Consider the following 24,744-nt stretch of genomic DNA (forward strand, 5'->3'; position numbering starts at 1 on the left):
GAATTAACCAAACAAGCATCCATCCTCTTTCCACAAAAAAACTCTCATTCAAGATTCTCCCTCCTATAACAAATTGAACAGCAACTAATTTTTTATATGTACGAAACAAACAAATCATTATTCTTTTCATAAAGCATCTAGAGGAGGGGAATTTAAGTATATTCACCACCCCCATATGTCTATATAATTCCATTAAAATGCAACAAAACAAAATTGTTTTGGGGGATATGTCGTCTACTTTATTTAGACAATTATTTGTTTTTTTATAAATTTTCTATTCGCTCTTTTTTTTTTTGTAAAACATGACAAAACCAGTGGGAAAAAATCGATAAATGTGAAGAAGAGAAAAACACATACGGAATAAAATGCTAAAAAAACTTGTGTGTTGAGTTATAGTTAAAATCAATTAAGCATTTTTACTAGTTTTGTAATAAAGAAATCATTTTATTAATTTAAAGAAGAAAATGAAAAGAAATTAATGTATATAAAATTGTGTTTTTATTTATTTTTAATTATACGTTTGGATGTACAATACTGGCTTCTGTGCAACCACGGATGCTGTATCTATAATTATATCGTCTTCTTCTCAATACCACTGCTGCAACAAGTTCCACATAATTCAGTTAGCAGTTGCTTTTTGTTCATTTTCTATGAATTGATCCACAATGTTTTTTGAGACATCTTTCTGGGTATTGACGGGGAGACTTTGTGCATTTTCTTGTTGTTCTTTTGGTTCCAGTTGATGTTGTTTAGAAATCTAGATATAAAATAGATTTTATATAAAAGTGAATGAGAATTTTTTTATATGCAAATTTAAATTGGAATTTTGGCGATACATAAATTTGAGTTTAATTCATTCGTGTTATTGTTTTAAGTATACCTAAAAACATTGGGGTTTGCTGATTATATTTCAAGCTCTTTACGTTAATTCAATTTATTTTCCATGATTGGGAACCTGACAGCCTAGAAGATGGGCGAAGTCTGCCCAAAGGCTATATTAAGTGTGCTATCGGCGTGGCATCCATGATGTCATTGATAATTCCCTGGCGTCGTAAAAATGCACCCGAATGCAATTCGTTGTGGATCCGCAAAAACAAAAAATATTTTTAAAATTCTCCCCTTGGATATTATTTGAAAACAAAGTCCTGCAGAATCCGCCCGTTCTACTGCGAGGAAGTCGGCAACAGATGGTTGAACCTGATTGCAGAATCTCAAAATCTATATGGCTTGAATTCTCTCGCAAAAGAACGTCTTCGCGTGGTTTTATATTTGTCGGGATCGGGATCGGTGTTGAGAGTTTCTCTCTCTTGAGAGAGTAATTAGAGTTGCGCTATTTTTAACTTTGTAACAAGCGTACTTTTTGTTCACAAAAGGTACGAATTGACATAAACGTACCAAAACAAAAATTAGATTTTTTTATTATTCGTGAATACATTTACGCTTAAATTATAACATATATTATTTATGCAAATAATTGGTATAAATATTGGCCAATATTTCTCGATAATTATGATTTATTATCATTTGAAGTATAATTTTAGGTACCTTTTCGTACTTTTTATTCCTACCTGTGGTAATGTTTTCCAACACAATTCACAATTTACCACTGAGAGTGAGAGAAACTCTCAACACCGATCCCGATCCCGACAAATATAAAACCACACTTCGCTGCTGGCACACAATAAGAGAGAGAGAGAGAAAATCATTGTGGGGATCATAACAGGTCAATGCAAGATCTTCTCTCGCAATCTTTTCTCCTTGATCACAATGGACATTAGTCTCCGAGTGGACGGTTGTTACTAAGCGTGGTTTTATATTTGCCGGGATCGGGATCGGTGTTGAGAGTCTCTCTCTCTCTCAGTGGTAAATTGTGAATTGTGTTGGAAAACATTGCCACAGGTAGGAACAAAAAAGTACGAAAAGGTACCTAAAATTATACTTCAAATGATAATAAATCATAATTATCTAGAAATATTGGCCAATATTTATACCAGTTGTTTGCATAAATAATATATGTTATAATTTAAGCGTAAATGTATTCACGAATAATAAAAAATATAATTTTTGTTTTGGTACGTTTATGTCAATTCGTACCTTTTGTGAACAAAAAGTACGCTTGTTACAAAATTAAAAATAGCGCAACTCTAATTACTCTCTCAAGAGAGAGAAACTCTCAACACCGATCCCGATCCCGACAAATATAAAACCACACTAAGCGTGGTTTTACATTTGTCGGGATCGGTGTTGAGAGTTTCTCTCTCTTGAGAGAGTAATTAGAGTTGCGCTATTTTTAATTTTGTAACAAGCGCACTTTTTGTTCACAAAAGGTACGAATTGACATAAACGTACCAAAACAAAAATGAGATTTTTTCATTATTCGTGAATACATTTACGCTTAAATTATAACATATATTATTTATACAAATAACTGGTATAAATATTGGCCAATATTTTTCGATAATTATGATTTATTACCATTTGAAGTAGGATTTCGTACTTTTTTGTTCCTACCTGAGGTAATGTTTTCCAACACAATTCACAATGTACCACTGAGAGAGAGAGAGAAACTCTCAACACCGATCCCGATAAATGTAAAACCACGTTAACAACCGTACATCCCTAACCTAACCTGCACACTGATATTTTTAGAAATTATTTTTTAAATCCTTTTCTTGGATATCGGTTCTTGGATTGGTTTTTTAAATCCCCGCCTTGGATATTTGTTGAAAAAGTCAAATTTTGAATATTAGAAAATGGATTCGAAGTCAAATTTACACCTTAAATATATAACTGAGCCCGAAATGTAATTAGCAAAATCGTACAATGCTCTTCTTCTAGATATTTACATGGTTTATTTATGTATCGCCAGCTGAAATAGGGATGGGGAAATTTAGAATTTGATTGTATTTTTAGTTTATCAACAATGAATTAAAAATTCAATTTAAAGCCGTATGTTAGAAAGACTGGGCATCATATAATTGAAATAAATTGAAAAAATAAATGAATAAATTACAGACTCATATATGAAAGTTACATTTTTAAAAAAGGACATTAAATATATAAAACAAAATTTCAAAATACAATCAAATTATATGTAGAGTTTATTTATTTGTTTTATATAATTTTCAAAAATTTTTTTGTTTATTATTATTGCATACACACATATTTACAAAGGATAATGTAGGGGGATATTGTTATAAAAAAACAAACATTGTTGTGTAAATTGTGTTCGGTGTATAAAAAATGTATTCTGCTCCTCTGGTCACATTAAAATGGTGCAGATAGATAGAATAGGGTGGGGTACTATGTTGTGTAAAGAAAAAGTAGAAGACAACGTTTGCAAATGATATTTAAATTAGGATACAAATTATGAGTTAGATAGTAGCTGTAGAGTAGTAGTTGTAGGTTCATATGAAATCAGTCATGAATAATATCTTTGGCTGATAAGCGTCATCTTGTTAAATTAGTTTGGTTTTATTTTTCTGTTATAAAAACCGACTTATTTTTCTTCGTCTTCTGGTTTTTTCTCGTCATCTTTAGCATCCGTTTCTTCTGATGATTTTTCGACTTTAGAATCATTTTGGCTATCATCATTTTGTTGATCCTCTTCTTCCTTGGGACTTTCCGATGTTTCTTCGCTCTTTTCTTCAACATCTTCAGTTACCTTTTCATTAATGGTTTCTTCCTTATCACTTGCTTCTTCTTTGGTTTCTTTCACGTCTTCATCATTCTTTTCTTCTTCCTCCTTCTCTTTGGATTCTTCTTCTATTACTGTTACATCTTCTTCTTTTTCAGATTCTTTAACTTCGCCCTCTACTTTTTCCTCATTAACTTCCTCGCTTTCGGTAGTTTTATCTTTATCATCTACTTCTTGATTTTTGGTTTCATCTTTTTCAGTTTCAGTTTTAACATCAGCTTCCTCATTTGTAGTTGTTTCATCTTTAGTTTCTTCGCTTGCATTTGTTTCCTTTTCTCCGGAATCCGTTTCATCCTTGTTTTCTTCATTTTCAGATTCTTCCTTTTTCTTTCCATCTTCCTTTACTTCCGTATTCTTTTCCGTTGAATCCGATTCATCATTTTTCTTATCTTCATCGTCACTGGATTCACCTTCCTCCTCCTGTTCTTCACCATCTTCTTTCTCCTCGGATTTGGTTTCAGCTGAGTCTGTTTCATCCTTCTTATCTACATTTTCAGCTTCCTTGTTATCCTTATCCTCCTCAGCATTTTGCTTTTCATCGGATTTCTTTTCCGAAGAATCTGTTTCGTCCTTTTTCTCCTCTTCGTCTTCTTTAGTAGTTTCATCCTCCTTCTTTTCTTCGGTGACCTCTTCGGATTCAACTACCTTCTTTTCTTTTTCTTGGCCATCGGTATCATCATTCTGAAGGTGTGTGCGTGTTTGTGTGTGAATGTGTAAAGTGCATACGATGATTGTGGGAGGGAAATGGAATGAAAATGAAATTATATAAATGTAATCAAGTGGTAGTCAAAAGGTTATAGGAGGGCACAACATGTACTTGCAGCAGTGTTCACAACATCTGGAATTCAAATTTAAACAAGAAACAACATGCAAATTCGTTGGTGTTAATGGTTAGCCAATATTCTACTAAGAAGTTCATGCATTATTCTGACGATGAAAGTTGATTGTGGTTCCATTAAACAGATTTAATTTCAATTTGTAACAAATTCACGCCTTGGATATTTGTTGAAAAATATTTTTAAAAAAATCCACGACCTGGATATTTATTGGAAAAACATTCATCCTTATTCTGGATATTCGATAGGGAGAGATCACGTTTGTGAAAAAAATGTTCGCTTTCACAATCTCGCCTTATTCTGAATGAATAGGGAGAAGCAAAGAAATGCGAGATGCGAATTATAATTTTCGAAAATGGTGGTTTGTTGAAAAAAGATTCGTGTTGCTGTATTGTAATTTGAGTTTTAAAGTGTGTTGCCCCATTGTAATTTAATGTTGTAATATTTTTCAATATTTTATTTGTTTTTATTTTTAATATTGTTACTTTTTATTATTAAGTTAAACTTTATAACAATATTAATGTGTAATATCAAGAATCCGCTATAAAACTGCTTTGCAATTCAAAAGCAAATAGTTGTTTATTGTTTTGTTGCAACAACTACAACAAATTACAAATAAAAGAACGATTTTTTTATGATGAACGATGTCAAAGACACAACGAACCAATGGGAAGAAGTCTGCGACTGAATTGAATTAATTCGAAGTTTATTATTTCACTACATAATTGTGTGCCTTTTTATTTAATTTCTATATTTTATCTCCCCAAATTTTTAAAGTGCTAATAATAAATTTGAAAGAACAAATATTTTTTTGTTCTTTCTTTCGAAATTTTTATTTGAGTTTTTCACTGTTAAGCGGCTCATCAGGCAAATTTGGCTCTGTGGGTTTTCTATAATTTTTAATATTTTTTTCTGGAGAAACAGAACCTTTCGTCTACAAATTTGCATCAAACTCGGCGTAAATATTCCTTCTTATTGCCTTTATTCTTTCTGTGGCAATATTTGATTGAGCGCACATAGTTATCAATAGGATTTCCAATGGCATTTCGATACGTTGTTTTTGATTTAAAAAACATGCATACAACCATTTAAAATATTCAAAATAGTCACAGAATAACTATTGAGGAGATATTTTTCATAAAAATATTTATTACTTATATTTTTGTAGTCAGCAGCTCCCTTTAGATTTATTAGCGAAACATTTCGCACAAAATGTCATCACATTCTCCCACACCCTGCAACCTTTGAACTTGATTCAGAAAATGGGGGTTTCACTTTCCCCGAAACAAATCGCTGCGAGTTCTGGCTCAGAATAACTTTAAAGGGAAGAGCGAACAAATTCACGGCGAATTGATTGATCCAGAATAAAGAGAGAAACACATAGGAGGATTCAGGTTTGGCCTGTTAATTTGGATTTGTATTAAATGTTAATTTATAAAGGAATAAAAGAGTCAAACATGAATATTAACGCCGTTCTCCTTTATTCTTTTACAATAAAAGAAGCAACTAAACATGCCAATCTTGAAGTCCTCTTATATGTTTTCCCCCTAAGGCTATTACTTTTTGAGTAATTTTTTTTTAATAAGACGTTGGCTGTAATTTCAAAGTCTGGAAAACTGTCACCAATGAACTCTTGAACATTCATGCAACAAATAGCGAATAGCAAAATTTAAAACATGCCAAATGGTAGTGGCTCAAACCTCTGTGTTTCCATCTTTCTTTGTTGTATCATCCTGCTCATCATTGCCCTCCGTTGTTGTTGTTGTCGTCGTTTCTTGTTTCTCCTCCTCTGATTTATTTTCATCAGTAGTTTCCTCTTTAAATATATAGTAAGCAACAAAATATTGATGATCCTTCTTGGTATTTTGAGAATGAAATGTTGAATTGTTTTACCTTTACTCTCCTCCTTCTTCTCGGTTTTCTCGGAATCTTCTTTGGTTGTTGTATTATCTGTCGTATCCTTTTTAGTTTCCGAATCAGGATTCTCATTATCTTCGCCATTTTCTTTGGTCTCTGATTTGTCATCAGCATTCTTTAAAAATTTTATTGAAACTTTCATTACTACGATGAGTTTGGTTGCTGCTTGGCGCATAGATGGCGGTGGGCGCATTATTGCCTTGGCCAATAATTTGTGCTATTTTTTTTTTTTCAGATTACACAGCGAAGATAGAGAGACAGACAGAGAGAGGGCGACAGCAATATAGAGATAGAGAGGAAAGGAAGCAAGCACAATAAGGCAAAGAAGAGCCACAGCGACAGAGGTGGAATAGTTATTAAAATTGTAGTTCGAAGAGAGAGCAACGAGAGCAAACACAAATAAATAAATAAAAAAGAGAAACATTTGTCAGGTTAGTTCTCCTTTTTCATTCGATTGAGTCCAGGCATGGAATTGCTTACAGAATTATGATGATGACCGGAGTCATTCTGTGTGTGATGAAGTTTTCGTTTTCTTGTTTTTCTTTTTTATTTCCAATTACACAGAAAGCGCGTGCATAGATAATTTCAGTTTTTTGGAGCTGCCATTTAGCCAAAATTTCGTTGTAGGCGGACGAGCGAGCGGGCGAGCATTGTCATGTAAAGAAGAAATAGGTTCCATACACTACAGAAAAAGCAGCACGTTCTCCAGAACTACGTTTAAGGCTTTTGAAGTTGTGTGTATTGAACCCCAAAATAGACTCCTGCTCAAGACAAGGCTAGTCTCTGGATTAAAAAAGTGTCCCTTCCCATTTTGTATGTAACTAGGTAGCTAGTTGCTATTTTCTTGGTTATTTACGATAACTAAAGCTTTAATTTTTGTTTTCTTGGATATTCAAATGCGTTACTGCTGCAGTTAGGGGTTAATTTTTGTTTTGTTTTTCAAAATACAAACTTTTATTAAATTGTTTCTTTTTTTTGTCTTTTTGTTTTATATATATATATGTATGTATATATTTATGTAGTATGTATTTTAAAAATTACATAGATTATATATGTAATTGGTATATTTATGTTGTATGTATGTAATTAGTTAATTATTGTATATAATAAGAATATACTTTAAGCATAGTTTTTTGATGTTAATGTTTTGTTTTTGTTTAGTGTCAAATGGAATGGGAGGCAAAAATCAAAAATTATAAAAACTAAAAAAAGAATAAAAATCATAACAAAAAAATAATAATAAATAAAAATACTAGGATAAACAAAAGTGCAATTTGCTTAGTAGGAAAAAATTAAAGATTTGTTTTTTTAAATAAGTGGAAATGTTTTTGTGTAAATGTGAGATAGTTTTTTTGTTTTGTTTGCAATAAGTGGTAGTGCTGTCATTCTTATAAATTTGAGAGTTGTTGGTTGTTGTTATTATGTGTTAACATAAAATTATTGTTTGCTTTGCAATAATGTACTTAAAAATAGATCAATTCTTTTATCATCAGATCTCATTATTATTTTGGTTGCTAACAACAAAAGAATACAAGTTTCAAACCTCAGCTTTTTCGCCATCTTCACCGGCATTCTTGGCAGTTTTGTCGTCTTCTTGTCCACCTTCATTCTCTTTGTTTTCGCCATCCTCCTCGTTGGTGCCATTGGTTTTTGCTTCAGCATTTTCTTCTTTCTGTGCTGTACTTTCTTCGGCGGCTGGTGTTTCTTCTACCGGTGGCGCCACCTTCAGGAACTGTTCCAATGTATCGATTTCATTGGCCATATCGAAGGCATCGTAATCACCACAGTATTCTTCGTCGTTGAATATTTGTGGGGGCAAGGGATGTCTGGGCTCTGGGTCACTGACTGTGGCCCCGTTGCTGGTCGATTTGTTTTGCATGAATTCTTTGTCAGCCTCACGGCCGGGTTCGGTAATATCGATAGCCTCATATGCAATATTTTTACTCTCCAAGATCATGAGGACACGTTGCTGGCGTTTCTTCACCTATAAAACACACAAAGAAGCAGCAAAATATGAGAAAATTGAAAAACATTTTTTTTAGGTAGGGCAGATGCCCTTTTCTTGTTTTTTGTTTTTAATTATAAAAACAACAAGATTTTTATTTTTAAATTGGTCACATTAATTACTTTCGGGAAATTTATTTTTAAATTTAAAATTATTTTTGAAAATGTGTTATTAAGCATAAAACCACTTCCAGATCTTTTGTAATCGGAAAAAATATATCGTTATAGTTATTGTCATGTCATTTTCAGTATGTCCAAGGTCCCAGCCGAATTTTCCAACCTGAATTCCTGTAGTTTTCTACTAGCAAATTTTGTTCATATCCTATTTAGGATAGTTGCATTAAAGCTGTGAACAGAAAATTGTTCTATGATTACGGATTACGGTGAAGATTAGAATCCAGATTCGGAAACTAAAAAGGATACGACAAATGACGCAACCAAAGAAGATTCCGAGAAAAAAGAGGAGAGTAAAGGTAAAACAATTCAACATTTAATACCAAGAAGGATCATCAATATGTTGTTCCTATATAAATATTTAAAGAGGAAACTACAGATGAAACTAAATCAGAGGAGAAACAAGAAACGACGACGACAACAACATCGGAGGGCAATAATAAGCAGGATGGATGATACAACAAAGAAGGATGGAAACACAGAGGTTTGAGCCATAGCCATTTGGCATGTATTAAATTTTGCAATTCGCTATTTTTTGCATGCATGAATGTTCAAGAGTTCATTGGAGACAATTTTCCAGTCTTTGAAATTACAGTCAACGCCTTATTTGAATTGATCTCTCTCTCTCTAGCGAATATCTAGAATAAGGCTTTATATACATATATTTTTTAAAAATCTATATCTCAAAAAACAATTTCCTAAAAAATGAAAAAACAATTAGTGAAATAATGTTGATGTTTACTAATTGTTGAAACTGATAAAAAAAGCAATTCCCTTATCTAGTTATACATTTTGTTGTCACTAGAAGAAAACAAAAAAACAATCTATATAACAAACCATGATATCACCATCAGTACCTCACCACCACTTTTGTTTATGACGAAGAAAGTGTGAACACAACACAATCCACAATCAATGATGATAAAGAAATGCCACCTCTATTGGTGAAAACTGATAACTACTTCATCATTAAATTAACTTTGCAAACGACATTTGTAGTTGGATTGATTGGTGAATCATTTAGCGTGTTTCTTTCGAAAAAAAGAAGGAGAAGAGATTGAAAAAAATAATTGTAGAAAATTCTTATTTGTTGTTAATGCAAGTAATAGCTAATAATGGTTTTCGAGTATGAATCATAGTTGGCGGTTTTACTTGATATTTGTTGAGACAGTAGGCAGGCGATTAGCTGATACACATCCTACGACAGATTGGAGATGAATCAACTATGATGTTAATTAACAATATAAAATAAAAAACGTCCACTCTTCTAGAAATTAAATTTGATTTCGTAAAGGAATGTAGAGAAAATGCATTGTAGATTTTACGGCTCCCTTCGAAACAAAAGCTACAGACACATACCAAGTCGATAGTCCTTAAAATTGGTTTTGGATGTAAATAAAGGTCCAAGGCAATGGAGTAGTAATGAAATTTGTCAGAACTCAGCCTTTACGATTGTAACAGGCAAACATACTTCTAACAACAATGTCATCGTTGCAACATATTTGTTAAAAATTGTAATACACACATGGTCCCTGAAACATATTTACACCCTTTCCAAAAATACCTTTAAACATATTTGTAGGTCATAGAATTTTGTATACTCCTTCAATTTAACCATGACCCAAATAGGAATCCTCCGCCTTTACATATATTTGTGTAATTGTCAGGACAGAACAATGGGCCAATTCATTATTTTGATCAGTACATGACCAAATTGAAATTCAAACATTTTCTGGAATTTTCATGAAATGTTGGAATAATTGGTCTAAAATCGACACAATAGCCTATAGAATATAATATATAGAATAGCCTATAGAATATAATAACTACATTCGATCGGCATACTTATAGAAAAGCTATGAACCTACATTATAATCCTCTTCTAAATGGGGGCTAGATCTATAATGGGAGCAATGCAGAACGTCATGACTAATTCGAAAGAATATGATTGTCATCAAGAAAATTTTCTTCGACGAATTTTTTAAGGGCTGTTGCAAACAGAACGACTAATTTAATATGTATATTCTTTAATATACACTTTAACATCCATATGATGGAAAATACTGGTGGGAAAAATATAAATTTATTTTAATGACATCCAGCTGCCTCGACAAACCAATTCGTATTTGGAACGGATTGAATGGCTAAGATGTGGCTCCACCATACTTACCGAGAACATGTTGAAATAAAGTAGTTCGTAGTTTCTTCTGAAGGAATTTGGATAGGGTGCTGAAATTTTGCATTGGGTTGTCGTTTGTCTGCTGGAATGTGAGCTATATCGGTTCACGTTTAGATATAGCCCCCATATAAGGGTACCCCCAAATTTTCTGTATTTTGAGTTTCCAGAGAGCGTTTTTCGCGCCAATACGCTAAAATTCGGCACATTGGGTTCTCATTGGATACCAAATTATAAATATTGGTTCACTTTTTCTGGGTAGCCCCCATTTAACGGTACCCTTCAATTTTCGGTATTTTGGGTGATTTTAAACGTGTTCCCATATAACCCCCTTCTTATATTAAAATAGTTAGCTGATTTGTTCCGTGTGTAGGGGTTGTCCCCATATAGGTGTATTTTACCATAGTATAGGGGATAGTTGTTACTCGAAATAGTCAGTTTTATCCTACAAATTATGGAATTCTAAAACGATTTAGTCATCGGTTGTAATAATTACGCTTTCTAATGAAATCGTGATAAAAAACTCGAACCTGACGATAATGAAATATATCGGCCTGAAGGAAAGAATTGAGACACAAAACAAAAATATTGGGTTCGTAGTTGGCATATGTCGGTCATTAATTAGACATAGCCCTCATATAATTATAACAACAAATATTCGCTAATTCCTACACTATGTAATCTAAATTGCAGTGGTTTGAGGATTGTATATTAATATCATTCCACGATTTGGGGTTTTCATTAAAAATTGCTGAAATTTGTATTTGTTGTACAAAATGGTTTACATAAATCGGTTTGTAGAATCATCGATATAGGTTCACTTTTTGGTATGTTCCCTATAGTTGCATTTCAAGTATGTGTCAGTATACCTATGGTGTAGCCGCATTCCGCTATAGTATGGGGGCTATTCTGTACTCGAAATTGAAAGTTTATACCTTACAAAGTAGGGTGTCTTTTGGAGGATATCGTGATAAAAATCTAGAACGTCAGGAGAATAACATATATCGGCCCGCATTTAGTCCTAGACCCTATATACAATCTCCTAGTCCTAGTCCTAGACCCTATCCAAAGTTCGGCCCGGACGAACTTAACACCTTTTTCACTTGTTAATGGTTGACCCGGAGTTTAGAACATTCTACTGTGGTCAGTTGCCAACAAAGGCTATGTCACAGAAGCATCATTTCAATGCCCATAAAAACATATGTATGTAGTTAATTTTTAACTTTAGAAGAAACGCAAGGAACATGGAAGCTCCATTTCTCCCGGAATTATGGTCATGAGAAATAAAATGTAAAAATGTGGTAGAAATCTCAAAATGATAATGGAATGTGCCTTACAATTGATCAATCAAGTCTTGTTTATTTATGCCTGTTCATGACTTCTAAGAATACCTCCAACATTAAATGACACACATTTACTACACCTGCCCTAGGATGAAAAATCCAGTTAATATGACGTCATATCAAACTAACAGTTTACTATAACGAATAGCAGTAGTATTTTATTAATATTCTTTTTTATGAATGGATTATTCTCAGAAACGTTTCGAATACACGACATACCACCCAAATCTATGTAGACGAAGAATTAGCTACTTTCTAAATACACACACATACAATACGAAATGTTCTTAAAAAAAGAAGTGTTATTTCAAAATAAAGCCGGTATAAATAATGTATGGATGTGGGACAAGTGTGAATGTTCTTGTAGAGTAAACAAAAAAGTATCACTATATATACACAAGATCATGCCTACATATATGTATGTAGTGATAACGTTTCTATTAAGTTTTGTATGTTTAATCTAAACAAACCACAAACAGATTTTGTTGTTTTGATTCGAATCAACTAGATAAAATAAACATACATACATATGTACCATAAATTACACAAATGTTTGGGGGCCTTTAAGCTTACATAGCAGAACATGTTTGTTTGTTTGTATGTATGTCATGTAGAATATATAGGCACACAAACACACACTTTACAAAAACCAGTTTTTTGACTTCAACCAAATATAATGGCCAGAAAGGAAAGAAAGAAGAAACCCCCAACGGATATCCATCCATTAATTGGTGGTGTTCTAGAAAAATTTATTCTCTTTGTCAATAATAAATAATTATTATTTTTTTTTTTCTTTTGTGATAAAGAAAGTTGAGTGACACTGGGGGTATATAAAATATAATATAGCCATGACATTATCAGATTATTAAAATTAATCTTAGATTTCAGAAAATATATTATATGAAAATACGCACCCTTTACAATGGCATAGGAGAAAAACCCCTTTTCCAAACAAAAGAATGGCCTTTTTGTTTAATTAACATAGCCACCAGTCCGTCCATTGTCATTGTTCATTACAAAACAACATGTTCAACGATTTACTGAATGACTGACAGGGTATTTGTTATTGCCCCGCCCACATAAAATCATCATAATTGTCTTCTTTTCAAGCACCACCATCATCATCATCGTCGTTGTTGTCATTGTGAATGATGATGGAATATACATACCACCACCACCAAAATAATAAAAAAAAGAAAATAACAAAAACAACATCATCATCACCACCACTTACCTCCTTGTTGCCAGACATTCCACTGATGTAAACTTTCAAGACCATGTTTAAATGTTTTTCCTCTTCCGCTTCCACAAAAAAATATTCCAATAACGAATTTAATTCAATTCAATTGAAGAATAAACCAATGGATAGCTGGCTGCTTGGTTGATTGTGTATGCAAAAGACTATATGTCAGATTTTTTTTTTCTTTTTTGCAAAATATATGCTGCTGCTTTTTTGAGGAAAAAAAGAAATATTTTTAGATTTGAAATCTTCTGCTGCGCGTTTGCCTCACTCTCTCACTCATTCATCATCATCACCACCACCACACACATTCATATTATTACTCACTCACACACAAAATTGATTTTCTTTCAATAATTATTTTTTCCCCAATACGGGAATTGATTGACTTTGTTTCTTTGTACCGTTTCTAATTCGTTTATCCAAATCGTTAGCAAAAACGTATCAGGTTGTTATCCTTCCTCCACACGGATGCAGAATTTGCATTAATAATTATAATAGAAAATAATTAATGTAAATAATTGCACGTAAAAATTTCCTTTCTATTGCTCGATTCTTCAACTTCTCTTCTTCTTATTGACTGACAACTGACAAAACGGCAGTATAGTTTACAAAGTCAACGTAACAACTAACGGCGTCATCATGATGTCTTTGTTCAGCGATTCAACGGCGTGAAGTGTTTTAATATTAAGTGGGTTACACACACAATTAGTACATTAGAACTTTTTCCTGGATTACACGTCACAAGGAAATCAAATAAAAACTGTGAATGAACAATAATACTGCTAGAAATAGATATTTTATGTCATCATAAAAAAAATAATTTTATTTGTAATATGTTGTAGTTGTTGCATCAAAACCATGGCATAAATATACAAGGTAGTCCCATACAGTCATATGTTTCCAATTTTTTCATAAATTTCCTTTTGACAACATTAAGCTTTCCAAATTTAAATTCTTCCTTCGAAATGTATGCAAATATTGTGTCCAGTGGTAAAATTTTTGAATCATTTATATTTATTAATATTTTTAAGTTAAGTTTTAAGTTAAAACCTATAAATACAAATTCCAACAGTCTTAGCCATTTCTGGAGCTTTAAAAAATATTTTTTTTTATGTTAAAAATTTGCCAATTGCCATGCGTAACATTTATAGAATTTATTTTTCATTTTATTTGAAATTGATATATGAATTCCATATTAAGGTTTGCCAGTATCAATTTCTCAAATGAGACTACCTTGTATAATTATTGGTCTGTTCCAGTACTTTTTTAATAGTAAATCTAGTAAAAGGGAAACAGAGTACAAAATAATTTGAAAAGTTCGGGAACGCAATTCTAGTAAATATGCCAACATTAGATGGCAATACTTCAAAATCAACATAACAGCCAATCAGAAGTAGGCATTCCTGTTTACCATTTTTACTCGACCAAATTTCTCGAGTAAAAAGTTTGTGCTCTCTTAAATTTGAGTCAATGTTTTACCAGTTTTGTGGATTGAGGAACGGTTTTCGAGTAAAAAGTTGCAAAACATGTAAAACGAGTAGAATCTTTTAGATTCTGGAAAGAAACTTATGTCATGCATCAAAACATGGCACAATGAATAGGTAGTCTATTTAGCTCAGCTGATGTCTTAATTAACTGTCAAAGAGGGTAATTTCTACATGAATTTGATGTGCAGTGTTGCCAACCATTTGAAATATGATATGGAAAATTTTGACAAATAATCGAGACAAAAAAAAGAATTTTGTTCTCCCTTAACAATTAAAAACAAGTAAATAAATAAAATATTGAAAAATATTACAAAATTAAGTGACAATGGGGCAACACACATTACAACTTTAATTACATTATGGCATTAGAACTTTAGGTTAACCCGGTAACCTACTTTATGAGGATTTATTTGACATATATGCAAAGGAATTGGCAAATCTGGTTAAATGTAAACGTACTATAAGGCGAGAATGTGAAAGCGAATAATTTTTCACAATCGAGATCTCTCCCTAGCGAATATATAGAATAGTATAGCTCTGTCTGTTAACTCGATATTTGGTAACAATTGTTACCAAATGTTACTAAATGTTGTCTGTTTACACAAAAATCCAGTAAAAGAGAGTCAAGTGAGAGAGCAAGTTTGACAGTTGAACAACAACAAAGTTGCTGGAGTTTACTGAAAGAATTTTATTCCGTAAGATTTTGCAACTCATTTTCTGATCAGCTGTTTTCTGACCAAACACAAAAATTATTTAAAACATTTTTTTTAATTTGCAAAGTTCAATTTGAAGTTAATTACAGAAAATGAAAGAAAATTCGTAAGTAATGCAAAGTTTCATTAAATTAGAAACTAATTCCTTATATATTTTTAGGCAAGTTCTAGATCGAGGGCAATGTATTGATACAGGGAGCTTAAATGTTCCCGGGGAACTTACCAGATAAATTTTTCTTTTATTATTCATTTTATTTTTAATATTAAATGCAATACAAAAAATTGTGTTCGTCCTTTGTTTGTTGTTTATTTTGGTGCAAATCAAATGTTTTCTTGAATCAGCTGTTTATTTGCTAAATCTTATTAAATGTTGTCGGTTTAATTTTTTCAGTATTATCGCAAAAGAGAGTAAGAAAGGCTTACTCTCTGAACTAGAACTTACTGAAAAAATATTACTGGAAAAGTAACCAGACACACCATATGTATAAATAATTAATACTTATCATATTCAAAATAGTCGCAGAATAAATATTAAACGATATTTACATTATAACTTTTTGAAGGTTTGGAATTGATCATTTAAATCCACTGGTTTTACTAAATCCAGTATAATTTTAACGTCCTATTAGGGATAGTTTTGTTTTTTAAATATTCAGATTCACATTTCCCCTTTCATTCAGGTGAGAACACCAACCAAATTTTCTTAAATCGAAACTTCGTCCAGAAAAAGCGAAAACGAAAAAAATCATTTCAGTTTGCACCTAACACTTAAAAACAGTAGAGAACTAAATTTGCCCTATAAAATGTCGCAATCAGGAAAAACCGAGATGCATATTATGCAACTTTTCCAAGATATTCTGAGAGATACCGCCGATAATTTTGCAATATGAAACCTCTGTGGAAAAATTGTCAATACAGGTCGGTGGTTAGTACAATTCCCATTTAAAAGTATTTTTCACAGTTTAAAACCTAAGGATAAATTAAAACACAATATATTTGTTTTTTGCTATTTTTCTTCAAAATTGTCTGTTTTGTTTTTCATTTATTTATTATTTATAAAAAATGGCATTTTTCTCTAATCATTAAAATATAGAAAAGTTTACTTATTTGTTTTTTTTCCTCTCTTGTTTTTTTTTTTTTTTTTTTTTTTGAGTTGTTGTTTATAATAATAAAAATATAGGTAAGAGAAAAATATATTTCAATATTACAAATTATTATTCAAATTGAAAAAAAAATATATAATAAATCTAATTATAATAGAGGGTTTTTATAAAGAAATCAAATGAAACTAAGTATTTTTTAATTAATGCTAAAACACAACATTGTTTTTTTTTCATTAAAAAAATAAATGTTATTTTTTTTCTAATGTTGAGATGCTTGAAAAATGAAATTATAACATTTTTTTGTTTGTGGGGAAGGGGGGTATTTTTCCTTTTTTTTTTGGTTTATGAAATCATTGGAAAAGAAATCATACATACATGGAGAGTTGGTTGGTTATATAGGCATATTTTCTATTTTTTTAATATTGTTGTTTGTTATTGTTTTATATGATATAATTAAATATATATAATTCTCTTTGTTTTGTATTTTTATATGTTAAGCTTTACAAAACTATTTGTTTTTCTTTATTTTTTATTCACTTTGTGGAGTTTTGAGGTTTATTCTTGTGTTTCGGCTTTATTTATTTATTTGACAATAAATAGTAGAACCATTGTACAAAAATAAAGAAACAGGCTATTTTGTTGTGTTGATAATGACGTCATGTTCCTTTACAATTAATAACAGTAGAGCTCAGCATGTTTTGTTTTGAATCATTTTGTGTTGTAATGGAAGGGAGTTGGTTATTGTTATTATTTGAGTGGTATTGAATATGTTTTGTATGATTTGAGCAGATTGGTTGGTTGTTGTTATTTTGCTGTTTCCACATGTTGTATTTTTATAATATTACTAATATATTATTTACTAATTTTATAAATTATTAGTTTTTTTGTTTGCTTCAATTTTTGTTTTGTTGGTTTCTTCTGCTTCTCATTCTTTTTGTATGCAATATATTATTCATTTGTAATTCATTTTTATTTCCAGTATTGTTTAACTTGTTGTTGTGTTTTAATTTTTAAAAAATAATTATTGGTATGCAAATATGTTTTTTTAATGTATTTAACCTGCAGGTATAATGAGGTGTCATTTTTTTGTTTTGTTGTTGTTTCTTTAAATACATGTATGTATATTATTATTGTGATAGTTTTTTTAATATATATGAAAAAAATAAAATATAGATTTTGTTTAAATTTAATTCGAATTCATTGAAAAAAATTAATTAAAAAAATAGAAACAACAAAATATATAAATGACTGCATATGAAAGTATTTTGTTGTTGTTATTATTTTTGTTGATTAACAAAAAGAAAAAAAGAAATTATTTGCGGTGTTGGCGTTAAATGACATAAAGGCTGGGAGGAAGTTAGATCCTTAGCGTCTACATAAGAAACTAATTTGGGATATATGCGCCTGAGGTCCGAAATTACGACAAATCTGTAAAACAATAGAAAATGGAAAAACTGAGTTATTAAAACCGAATTCAACTCATTTATGTATGGGTTGGGTTATACTTACAGCTTGGAGCAGCTTCGTAACGTCTTTGTATTTGATCATATGTGAATTTGACAAAAGCATCGTATTGTTCTGCAAGTTTTGTTGTCAGTACAGCATCATATTTTTCACGCAATTCATCTTCGCGTTCTTTAAGCATTCGCTCGCATATTAATTGCACCTGTAAATAAAACAGAATTGACAATAATTTATTAGTAACCGATTTGTAAACCAATATTGTATGAGGGCAGAGTTCGGAAAGTTCTTAGCCTAGAGCACAGAAAGCGCGGTAAAAACAGAAAAAAAGTTAAGTGTTTTGAAAACTTCCATCTCAGTTATGGACACATGTTAAATTCAGTTTTGATCTGGTAATTCCTTAAACATTGAGTTAATGACCTGCAGAAGGAATATACAAGGGCAGTTGCGAAAGTTCTTAGTCTATGTTAAATTTAGTTTCGATCTGGCAACTCCTTCATGTAGAAACAGGTGTTCAAAAAAGACCCATCCACAATTTTTTTAACAATGAAACAATTACAAATGCGTGATTCCATTGTAAAAAATGCGAATGCGTCTTTTTGAAAAACTGTTTCTATATGAAGGAGTTGCCAGATCGAAACAAAATTTTACATATGTTCATAACAGAGATGGAAATTTCCAAAACACTTAATAAGGCTCTTAAATGTTTGTGATGGGATGAAAAATACAGACAGTGCGGTGCATCTATGCAAGTCTTCGACCATAAAAACCCACCTTTCACGAGTCTTATTTCTATACAAACAATACCTTCCCCTGAGAACTATAAGCACAAAATTAAAAAACCTAAATACTTACCTGTTTAAATGTAAATAATGCCTTTTCAGGATTGCGAACAATACTTGGTGGACTGTCGGGACGTCGTGGACTGTCTGGTCCCATTTCTGAACCGCTCGATTCCGAATCTTGCATACGTTCAATGGCCGCCGATGAAAATGGCAGCTGTTTACGTCTGTGTAACCGTTTGATTTCTTCGCGGATGTTCTGTGACATTTTGTCCGGTGACATTTTTGTTAGATTTGCCTCAGCAAAGGGGCTGGGCTGAGGTTCACGAACAAAACGACTGCTAGGCGATTGTGGATTGGAGCCGGGAATGCCGCCATCATGACCCATTGATGAGGAACGTGATGGTGAACCAGTATTACCTGATTGTCCGAATGGATTACAACGTCGTCGTTTGTTTGGGCGTTGATTTATTGATTCCCAGTCCAGGGTACGTTTAAGTGTTGCACAAGCCATTGTTTTTTCCCTTTTTGTTTTTTTTTACAAAATTCTCAAATGGTACAAGCCCAAAAATGTAGCGGTGGTGTATTTGGTTTGTGGATTATTTTCTGTAAGATAAAACAACAAATTTATTAGTTAATTTTTATTGCAAATAAAAATCTGTAATATTGAATTTTATAAAATTCTAAAAATTAAGAATATCCAAAAAAAAAAAATTAAATTGCCTTATTATAAATTTGTTAAACATAAAAAACCTTCTAACAAAACAAAATGAAATTATTTATACTGCAAGCCAGAAGTTGCAGTAAAGCAACATAATTATAATTAAATCCACTTAATTATTGAAATTTAAAACAATTATTAAATTGAATATATTTTCAAACAATAATTCCTTCAATATGTTAAAAAAAACATCTTTAAAAAAACATTCTCAACTACAAAAAATCTTCGTCAAATGAAAGAAAAACATCCCCCACAGCAGCAGCAGCAGGTGGTGGCAGGTGTAAGAAACACAGCTGCTGTTTTTTTTTCTAAAGGATGAACAAACACAACACAACAAAACACTAAGCATCATGCACAAACTTCATTTTGTTTATTTGCTGACTGTCTGGCTTGGTAGGACAATTACTTCACTATTCGGTAGGACACCTCAACACAAAACAAAAATTCTCAGCCAAAACAAATCTAGCTATCTCGCTCTAATTCTTTCCTAACGAAAAAAACTGAATTGTTTTGGTGTCTCCATTTCAAGGAATGCTTCATTTACTGTGCACACAAACGCACACATATACAACACTCACACAAAACATTCCTCCTCTTCGCATGATAAAGCAACAAAAGAAAACAAAAAAAACCAAAACGTATGAGAGTAGCACCAACAAAATGGATGGCGTAAATTTCAATTCAAGAGATTTCACAAATCCCCGAAATTTTCAGCAGACAAATTAAAACTTACATTGTTCTTCTTCTTCCTTTCTTCGAAATACACTAATTTCCCTTACTTTGCAAAATATGTTTCTCGTAGATTTTCTCGAGTCGACACCAGCAGAATGAACGAAAGAAAAAAACTTATTTTCTGGCACACACACACCGATACACTTCTTCTTGCATGGATAATTGCTTATTAAATAATTGAAAAGGCCACTTTTTTTGGATGCACTAAGAGCGACACAATATTCAGTTCAAGGAGTAGTTTTTGATTGTGTCCTGATTGGTTTGATAGTTTGTTGGCTAATAATTTCTTCTTGGCATTCGGAGTTTCTTTCAACACACACACAAAAAAATATGACCAAGAGATTTCCAGCTGAAGATATATATTTCAACTTCGACGACAATGAATTTTGAGATTTGTATGCTTGTGGGGTTGGCAACCGTGTCTGTCGAACAGCAGCATTTGTAAAACGAGGAGAGCTCAAGGTTTGCCTAAATCCGGGCGGCGGCGTAAGATCACTACTCATCACATAACATAGAAAACGTTGGCGTATTCGAAATGTCAATGTTACGCCAATGTTGTTTTAATAAAATTCGTAATTTAGGGCTAATTTACAAAAAAAAGTGTTCTATAATAATTCGTAATTTATACTACATTTCCATTGTGGTGGATTTCTTTAACCTCTTGGTTTTAAATTGTCAATTCCATTGGATATATGTCAAAAAATTCGCATAAAGTCAATTAGCCCAGTAAAAAGTTCTAATATATAAATCCACTCGATCTCAAATGTCAATTCCATAGCGTATACGTGACGTATACGCTATGTTCGAATGGATTATATTTGACGGATACACTATGGATTTGAACAAAATAAGCTCGTTTAGATTATGAAATCATTTAATTTAAAATGTCAATACCATGGGGTATACATCATGAATCCGGTTGATGTTTTTTCACGTTTAAACTATGGAATTGATTTTGATGTCAGTAGTGCCTTTTATATCATCAATTTCCCTTTACATACACATTATAGAACTGAAGCGTGTTTTATTTGTACCGGATTTTGTAAACCCAGTGGGTTTCAATTGTCAATTCCATTGTATACATGCTACTAGTTTTTACTATGATAAGGTATTTTTCGAAAAAAGTTGTAAAATCAAATAAATTCTTGCAGTACGGGAACAGACCATTAGAGTAGGTTCTAATTTAATAGTACTTTTATATTTAACCGGTTTTCGTTAACCCAGTGGTTTTCAATTGGCAATTCCTTTGCATATATGTCACATAAATCGTCATAAAGTAGGTTAACCCAGTAAATAGTTCTAATGTACATGCCGTTTTAGGTTTCAATGTTTTAAAAAAAATATGCAAAAACGCTATATACATCGAAATCCACTCTATCTCAAATGACATAATCAGATTTATAAATCGAGGTACTATATCCTGTCTGCTGTTAATGCACTTTCAGTCTACTAAATCTACTCGATTTCAAATATCAATTCCATAGTTTAAATTATAGTTATAATCTGAAATTTTTTAATGGCATAACAAGCCATAATATGAATAGCCTACGTTATATAATTGTACTGTATGTTATATCACTTTTTCATTGCACCCGTATGTTTAAATTGTAAATTCCAATGTATATATTTCAAATTCATAAAATTAGTTAATCCAGTTAAACGTTCTAATGTAAATGTCGTTTTGTATTTCAAATTATCTCCATATGGAAATAATGAGTGGATTTAGCAAACTCAGATATAATGCACTTAACGATACTCCTAAACCATGGTAAAATAAATAGGTAGTCCATTTAGAGCAGCTGATGACCCTATTAGGATTTGATGGACAATGTTGCCAATCATGTGAAATATTATAAGGAAAAATTTGACATATGGTCGAGACAAAAACAAAGGTTTTTGTTTGATACATCTTCTTAGGATTTATTATATAGTCGACTTATAATGAACTTTATTATTGTGGTTGTCAAATGGTATGTCAAATTTCTGAAAATGTATGCATTGTTTTGGTAAATATAAAGAAATGGCTGGGAATGGGTTAATGCGGTGTACACACTAGCATTTTTTTCTTGCTCAAATTTTGCTTGTTTGATAGTGTGGCCTCACATTGTTTTGGCAACCACAAAAATATTTAAATATAATCGAGAAAAAGCTGACAGTCAAAAATGATAGTGTGTACACCGCTTAATTGTGCTCTGACTGACATCTTATTTGTTTCATTTCTTTTATTTTTCCATTCTCAAACGTTTTTGACATTTTACTTTATGCTACGGTTGAAGATGCACTGAAACCCAGCAAAAAAAAAATAACGAAAGAATTACATATAGTTCACACAGTTCATTTCAGTGAATAGATCAGTTTGAACGCACATTTTGGAACACACTCCAATCAACAAAGTATTTTTTGTTGTTTAGTTGTGGTTTTCGGTTTAGTTATGGAGTCTGCAAACTTGCGAAATTCTCAGTTTAGTTCATTTGAGGTTTACGAAAACGAATAGAAGATGTGTAATACAAACAATACAATAAAAAGAAGTGATTAACATAATAGCACGTGATTTGCGAAACGAAAAAATACACACATATATATCAAATGGTCAAACAAACATAAAAAACAAATGAAGTAAATGATGGAAGCTAATAACAAAAAGTAAAGGAAATATAGTGGAATAAATTAAATAAAGATTAATTGAATTAAAATTGTGTCTTTGGTTAGATAAAAGCGGAGAAAAAATTGAATTGTTTGGCCTATGACCAACCGCACACAATATTGTTTACGGCGGGTAATCTCTTGTGGCAAAAAAAAAAAATCAAACAAAATTGCTGAGAGTAAATAGGGTTGCCAAATGTGCGTAGGCAATTTGCGATTTTTTATGTTACATGAGAATTGTGGAATTATTTCAGTAAAAGGAAGCTCAGTACAATAATAGAGGCGTTTAATATAATTAATATATAAGAAAAAATCTAAAATTGGTGCTAAATTCTGTGTAACAATGTTTAAAATTTCAATTGTTATTTAAAAATGAGGGCAACCCTATTGGTAATGCCAATGTGAAATGAGCTAAACATATGCCATCATTCAGTGATCCGTGAGTTTTCACTTGATTAAGACATGTGTGTTATTTTCTTGTCAATTGTTTTCGATGGCATTTCGGTATTTTAAGCTTTCTTCATTTGTGTAAAAAAAGAAAAAAAAAATAAAAATAACAAAAAAGTGTTTTATTGTAAAAGTCAATAAAAACAAAACCAATTCGCGTTAACTACCAAATCACAACGAAAAAAAATTAACGTATTTTGTATTTGTTTTCAAAAATAGTATTATTGTATCTTAAAAAGTCAAAGGTCTTTCTTCGTTCGAATGTTCTACAAAAAAATAATAAAATAAAAACAAAATAAATTATGAATGCGAAGAAGACCACAACGGCGACGACGGCGACTACAATATGCACAACAGTACCACAACGAAGTAAAATGTATTGATAGAAGAAGAAAATGAAACAAAGAAAAAATAATCAATTCATGTGTGGTGCTGCTGCTACAGCTTGTTGTGGTGTTGAGAAAGAAAACAACCAGCAAACAGAGAAACGCAATTATCTATGCGGTACGGTGCGATGTGCTTATGCAGTGTAAAATAATAGTACACTAGTGTGAAATAAAAACAAGAGAAATTTTGTATCTATTTCCTCCTACTCTTCTTCCCATCCATCTTAATTTTCCATTGTTGTGTCGGGTCGGGTCGTCAACATCAACAAGCATAATGGGTTAAAAGTGAAATGCGCTTGTTTGTTTATATTAACATTTAACGGTTGTAAATGTGTGTTCTCTATTGGGTTTTATTTGTTCCGGAAACATTTCGCAAAAAAAAAAAACAAATGAAAATCCGTTATAAAAATTCTTGAATATACAAAAAAAAAATAAACAAAAACAACGACAAAACTAGTAAAATTCCGCAAATACGTAAACGCGTGTGCGTCGTCTTTTCTTCACACTGTGAGGCCAACCAACTCTGCCAAAAACATCTGTTATCCCTACACACACACACACACGAAAAATAATAGCAACATTAAAAGAGCATGGCCTTATTAAACAAACTTTTCTTTCCCTCTTCTTCTTCGTCGACCGCCGCACCATCTATACCATCTGCTGTCAACTCATCTGCAGCTGCAACAACTTGTAATACTCAAACAAACGTCTCATTATCACGCTCTTCTTCTTTGGCCAGCATATTGTCTTCTTCCGTTAACAACAATAATACCAACAACAACAGCGGCTGTGGCGGTGTCGGCTCAACATCAATCCAACAAAAAACAAATACAACAAAACAATATGGCAACAATAATAGAAAAGCGACGGCAAATCAAT

At 31.8% G+C, this 24,744-nt stretch overlaps 2 protein-coding genes across 2 annotated transcripts; both read right to left on the reverse strand.

Moving 5' to 3' along the window:
- Positions 1 to 3,499: 3,499 nt before the first annotated feature.
- On the reverse strand, positions 3,500 to 13,495 carry LOC133334610 (myb-like protein X). The gene is made up of 5 exons (XM_061542924.1): positions 13,382 to 13,495; positions 7,994 to 8,434; positions 6,427 to 6,667; positions 6,234 to 6,349; positions 3,500 to 4,378 (listed from the first exon to the last, which is right to left on the reverse strand). The coding sequence occupies exons 1-5, from the start codon at positions 13,424 to 13,426 to the stop codon at positions 3,500 to 3,502; spliced, it is 1,722 nt and encodes a 573-aa protein (XP_061398908.1). The 5' UTR covers positions 13,427 to 13,495.
- Positions 13,496 to 17,998: 4,503 nt separating this feature from the next.
- Positions 17,999 to 19,457, reverse strand: LOC133334603 (akirin). Its single transcript, XM_061542918.1, has 3 exons — positions 19,010 to 19,457; positions 18,203 to 18,359; positions 17,999 to 18,121 (listed from the first exon to the last, which is right to left on the reverse strand). Exons 1-3 carry the CDS (start codon positions 19,448 to 19,450, stop codon positions 18,111 to 18,113), a joined length of 609 nt encoding a protein of 202 aa, XP_061398902.1. The 5' UTR covers positions 19,451 to 19,457; the 3' UTR covers positions 17,999 to 18,110.
- Positions 19,458 to 24,744: the final 5,287 nt, after the last annotated feature.

Source organism: Musca vetustissima, unplaced genomic scaffold (genome assembly GCF_032173495.1).
Source record: "Musca vetustissima isolate MV318-11 ecotype Yass unplaced genomic scaffold, APGP_CSIRO_Mvet_v1 utg2180, whole genome shotgun sequence".
In the NCBI taxonomy this organism is placed as follows: Eukaryota; Metazoa; Arthropoda; class Insecta; order Diptera; family Muscidae; genus Musca; species Musca vetustissima.

What these genes read in the sequence shown, in the direction of transcription:
- LOC133334610 (XM_061542924.1), bottom strand. Translation starts at nt 13,426, where the DNA reads ATGGTCTTGAAAGTTTACATCAGTGGAATGTCTGGCAACAAGGAG. An exon ending in GAAGAAGGAGGAGAGTAAAG is followed by an intron (nt 6,350 to 6,426) that starts GTAAAACAATTC and finishes ATATATTTAAAG; the next exon opens with AGGAAACTACTGATGAAAAT. An exon ending in AGAAAGATGGAAACACAGAG is followed by an intron (nt 4,379 to 6,233) that starts GTTTGAGCCACT and finishes ACACACCTTCAG; the next exon opens with AATGATGATACCGATGGCCA.
- LOC133334603 (XM_061542918.1), bottom strand. Translation starts at nt 19,450, where the DNA reads ATGGCTTGTGCAACACTTAAACGTACCCTGGACTGGGAATCAATAAAT. An exon ending in CATTATTTACATTTAAACAG is followed by an intron (nt 18,360 to 19,009) that starts GTAAGTATTTAG and finishes TTTTATTTACAG; the next exon opens with GTGCAATTAATATGCGAGCG.